Source organism: Diaphorina citri, unplaced genomic scaffold (genome assembly GCF_000475195.1).
Source record: "Diaphorina citri unplaced genomic scaffold, Diaci psyllid genome assembly version 1.1 scaffold1937, whole genome shotgun sequence".
Lineage (NCBI taxonomy): Eukaryota > Metazoa > Arthropoda > Insecta > Hemiptera > Psyllidae > Diaphorina > Diaphorina citri.
The window spans coordinates 1-5,564 of record NW_007379363.1 but is presented as its reverse complement, the minus strand read 5'-3'; the positions used below and the strand labels follow the sequence as shown (position 1 = coordinate 5,564).

General features: G+C 40.8%; 1 protein-coding gene across 1 annotated transcript; it reads right to left on the bottom strand.

Moving 5' to 3' along the window:
* Positions 1-1,657: 1,657 nt before the first annotated feature.
* On the bottom strand, positions 1,658-4,500 carry LOC113470923 (the record flags this gene model as incomplete). The annotated part of the gene is made up of 4 exons (XM_026829714.1): positions 1,658-1,872; positions 2,564-2,704; positions 3,333-3,427; positions 4,395-4,500. Coding segments are annotated over 4 exons (557 nt in total), but the record flags the coding sequence as incomplete, so codon positions are not given.
* Positions 4,501-5,564: the final 1,064 nt, after the last annotated feature.

Genomic DNA, 5,564 nt, shown 5'->3' with positions numbered 1-5,564 from the left:
AATTTTACTTGATTTCATTGTAAAGAGCAAAAAAAAATTACTTTCTTTGAAAAAAAAAAAAAAAAAAAACTTCATGGGTATCATCCTCAATCAATGAATGTGGATACAAGATTAACATTTTCCAACCTCAGTGGTGTAGTAGTTAGCACGTTGACCTTCCTAAGTTCGTATCTGGAGTTTGATTGTTTGAGTCCCATTCGTGACGACCTTGGTTTTAGGGTAGGTTTAATGTCAACTTACCTTTCAAAGCTCTCCACTCCATCTGGTAAGTCAAATGGTCTACCTTCTCCTTCAGTTCTTTCTCTCTCAGTAACTCATCTCTCTCTCTCTCTCTGTTAGAACTTAAATAGCCTAATTCTACCAATATCACCAATACTTTGAGTGTGGACTTACCTTTCAAAGCTCTCCAGAGTGAGTCACAAAAGATCTAATTCGGTTGCAATGACATGGGGCTTAAATAGCCGAAGGTGGACAATACTTCGAGTGTGGACTTACCTTTCAAAGCTCTCCACTCCATCTGATAAGTCAAATGGTCTACCTTCTCCTTCAGTTCTTTCTCTCTCAGTAACTCATCTCTCTCAACAACATTTTTCTCTCTCTGTTGGAACTTAAACAGCCGATGGCCCTAATTCTACCAATATCACCAATACTTTGAGTGTGGACTTACCTTTCAAAGCTCTCCACTCCATCTGATAAGTCAAATGGTCTACCTTCTCCTTCAGTTCTTTCTCTCTCAGTAACTCATCTCTCTCTGTTAGAACTTAAATAGCCTAATTCTACCAATATCACCAATACTTTGAGTGTGGACTTACCTTTCAAAACTCTCCAGAATGAGTCACAAAAGATCTAATTCGGTTGCAATGACATGGGACCTAAATAGCCGAAGGTGGACAATACTTTGTGTGTGGACTTACCTTTCAAAGCTCTCCACTCCATCTGGTAAGTCAAATGGTCTACCTTCTCCTTCAGTTCTTTCTCTCTCTTCAGCAGTTCTTCTTTCTCTCTCAGTAGGTCGTCTCTTTCCGAAGTTAACTTCTTGATGTCTGGATGATTAGGTGAACCAGCTTGATCTGTACCGAGAATGAACGAAAAATAAATTCGGTTAGAATCGTTTATACAAAATTGACCAATCAAATGCCTTGAGACTATGCTTAGCACGAACTTAAGAGCCAGCATTTTGTTCATAAATATGGGTGTAAGAGTTACGTTACACCTGAGTCCTATGCATTGGAATTTCTAGTAGATTCAGAGTATGTGCTTTGGTGTTATACTGCGATAGGTTTTTCAGATAAACCAGGGTCTCCTGGAAATATTGAGGTGGTTGGGAGTGTTTTATTTTCACGCAAAACGAAAAGACAATACTTTTAATTTCCACTTTTTCAAACCTATGGAGTGTGGACTTACCTCCGATCTTAGGACTTAAATGGCCGATGGCCCTAATTCTACCAATACTTTGTGTGTGGACTTACCTTTCAAAGCTCTCCACTCCATCTGGTAAGTCAAATGGTCTACCTTCTCCTTCAGTTCTTTCTCTCTCAACAACTTTTCTCTCTCTGTTAGAACTTAAATAGCCTAATTCTACCAATATCACCAATACTTTGAGTGTGGACTTACCTTTCAAAGCTCTCCAGAATGAGTCACAAAAGATCTAATTCGGTTACAATGACATGGGGCCTAAATAGCCGAAGGTGGACAATACTTTGAGTGTGGACTTACCTTTCAAAGCTCTCCACTCCATCTGGTAAGTCAAATGGTCTACCTTCTCCTTCAGTTCTTTCTCTCTCTTCAGCAGTTCTTCTTTCTCTCTCAGTAGGTCGTCTCTTTCCGAAGTTAACTTCTTGATGTCTGGATGATTAGGTGAACCAGCTTGATCTGTACCGAGAATGAACGAAAAGAAATTCGGTTAGAATCGTTTATGGTCGGACAGATTCGGTTAGAATCGGAGAGAAATAAAAACACACTACTATCACGTCACGTGAGCTCATGGGGAGTCGGATAGATTCGGTTAGAATCGGAGAGAAATAAAAACACACTACTATCACGTCACGTGAGCTCATGGGGAGTCAGAAAGATGTCAAATTTTTCCCATAATAGTGTAGGTAATTTCCTCCAGGACAGCTAGACTACTATCACGTCACGTGACGTGAGGGCACTGTGGCTATTCTGTCCTAGATTCGAAAACAGAATCGAACCCAGGACTCAAGGTTATCTGAAATGACACAGCCAACCGCAGTGGTGCAGTGGTTAACGCGTTAGACTTTGGATCTGGAGGTTGTTGGTTCGAGTCTAAGTCATAAAATTCGTCTAGTCTAGGTGTAATAATTGAGGAACGGCATTTGCCACAAGCATTTAAGTATGTTTTAATTAAATTTAAGCACCTACTTACTCTTTAGTACTTTTTACTTTCCTTTTATATTTCATTTTATTTTTTTTTCTACTGTATTTGATTGTTGTTTGTTTTTATTTAGTTTTAGTGTATTTTTTTCTATTGTCATTTTTGTATAAAGGGTTAGTCCCGTAAATAAATAAATAATAAATGTTTAACACAATTAATAATTCCTACCTGGAATGACACACACGAGTCCTTGGTCTGCCTCAATATGCTCCATTCGCTGTCGATAGCCCTCTATCACTTTCTCGAGTACTTCTAGTTTAGCCCGGTCACTACCAGGTGGTGCAGCGGACTCTGAGAATGTCGCGTTGCCTGGAAAATGCCCAACAGAGGGGGTAATTTAGGGCCCAATAGGCAAAATCAACAAAGGCCATAAAGGAGGGACGAGCCAAAAGAGGAAATTATAACAAGGGCTGGCTCCGTCCCCTCTTTTGGCTTTTTGGTTTTCTGGACAAAATTTGGGCACCCACCACTTTGTGTTTCCTGGTAAAAAGAACCTTTCATTTGAAATATATGGCCCGACCAGCAGGTTTGGATAAAGTCCTCTATGAACAGACACACAAGACAAGACACCGAAGCGAATACATAGTCCGTCCACTAACAATATTACCTTTTTATAAGGGTAAGGAGCGGCTAAAAATTGAGCGATCAGTGAAATCAATGCACTAAAAAATACATAATGAACACTATATAAAATAATAAAAATATATATAACATGGACCCAGGCAGCGGTCTCGATTAGCAGGGAACCTGTTTGAAATCAGAAGGAAGACAGAAAAGGAGAAAGCCAGCGTTCCGGGAGACAAACAGCGTAAACATCACTTACGCTTCAATGTCCCACCTCTTTCTGTACCGAGTCGCAACATTTGTCTCAGATCTTTTCTCCCATGTCACAAGGTGTATTCTGTTTCTTCAGACCGTCGTATGTGGATGCATGAGCACTCCAGCAGGTTCTTGGTTTTAGCCTCCTGGCCGAGGCAGACTCGAAGGTGACTGGTTAGACTTGTGATTTTTTCTCCTGGCAGCGCTTGTAGACTGAAATTAAAATATGATGTCATTTAGAGATTAGAAAAAGAAGTTATCCTCAGAAGGTAACCTTGACAATGGGCATGCGCTATGAGGATGTAGTAACCTCCGTGGCCTAGTGGGAAAAACCACTAGGCCTTGCATGCCGGAGGTCCCGGGGTCGATTCCCGCCGGGGTCAAAGTTTTTTCGGTTCTGTTGTTTGGGAGTTTCAGGGTGCACTCAGCCTCGTGAGACAATTGAGTAGCTACTTTAATCGAGTAGGACAGTGGGCGGCAAATACCAGTGTAAAAGATTCTTGAAAATGGAAATTGATTGCGAATGAAGATTTTTTTTTTTAATCGAGTGTTCCACCGCCGTTTTTATTCGTACATGACAACCAACTGCTACATTAGACGCTTGATGTGGCCTGTGGCGTGGCATGCCCATCCCGTAGTTTGCCTTTCGTCAGATGGGCGAGAAGGGGCACAATACTTCCCATTTAGGTGCTGGGTCAACACGGGAACACCAGAAAGTAACCCGTTGAAATATTTGCAATCGAAAAACGAGTACAAATTTTTGTCGATGGTGGGATTCGAACCCGGGACCTTCTGCATGGCAAGCAAGCGCGTTACCACTGGACCAACCGTGCCCCCACAGTGCTGTGATATCCACAAAAAGTTGAGAAAAGGCTCTGCTTTACCACAAATAAATTTACAATTTATGGTACTGTTTGATTGAATCTAACAATATACCTATAGCGTCGAAAAAATAGTACAAATTTTTGTCGATGGTGGGATTCGAACCCGGGACCTTCTGCATGGCAAGCAAGCCCGTTACCACTGGACCAACCGTGCCCCCACACCCCACAGTGCTGTGATATCCACAAAAAGTTGAGAAAAGGCTCTGCTTTACCACAAATATACGATTTATGGTAATGTTAGATTGAATCTAACAATGTACCTATAGCGTTATGGCGGATTTAAAAAAGGTACTTACTCTTGTTGAATTTCTTTCTTCTGATAGTTTAACTCGAGAATACTACGCTGGGATTTCTCTATCAAATCTCGCATGTCTACAATGAGTAACCGCTCATTTTCCACCTCTGGAACACAAAAACATTTTCAAATAGGTTTAAAGTCACTACATACAGTTTGTAAGTCAAGAAGGTCGTGCCAGTCTAGTTAGCTTAGTTGGTAGTGCGTCTGCCTTGTAAGCGCTAGGCCGCGGGTTCGATTCCCGCCCGGGGCGGATTTTATCCTGATGGTATATGTAATATTCGTTCTCGGTAGGCCGCGGGTTCGATTCCCGCCCGGGGCGGATTTTATCCTAATGGGATAATGCTCGTTCTCGGAACGGCTGGCTTTCTCCTATCCTGTCTTCCTTCTCTCTTCGATTTCGGGATGCTAAGACCATAGCAGTTACAGTTCCCTCTGTCAAACCTCTTTAAAAAAATAGGTTTCAAGTCACTACATACAGTTTGTAAGTAAAGAAGGTCTTGAAGAATGTAGTGCTTTGGTACAAATTTGAGCTTGATCCAACGACCAGGCCCGGAGTTATGGCCTGTTCAATTTTTATTGTTTCCCTGTTCTCCCGCCAAAAAGGGTAGCACCAAAAATGGGGAAATTCTTATCGATTGGTGATGATGTTAGGATTATTGAGATATTGGAAAAATCCTACAATGCTGCAGTGAGCACCAAAGTTGTGATATAATAACACAAAGAAACTGCATTTATTTATTTATTTATCGATTGGTGAGTTGTGCTTCAAATAGGGCCCACTAATGGTCCATACTGAAATTCAGACCAAAAAAATAAATTTATACTCCCGGCCCTGATGGCCTCCGGGGGGTGAAAATTAATTTTTCGTAATTTCATTTTTAGGACTATATTTCAATATGAATCATTAGTGGGACCTATTTGAAGCACAAATCACATGATCACATCACATAAATAAATGTCTTTTCTTTGTGTTACTATATCACAACTTTGGTGCTCACTGCAGCATTGTAACAGCAAGGCCGTTTTTTGGTCTGAACATTTCAGAGTCCAAAAGGTGACGCACCATCATAAACCCTTGTATTATTTCTAAAAAAAAAAAAGAAAGAAAAAAAAAAGGTAAATCTATTGTTTTGAAAAAGGTCAACCATTCTTTAAATATTTGAATGGG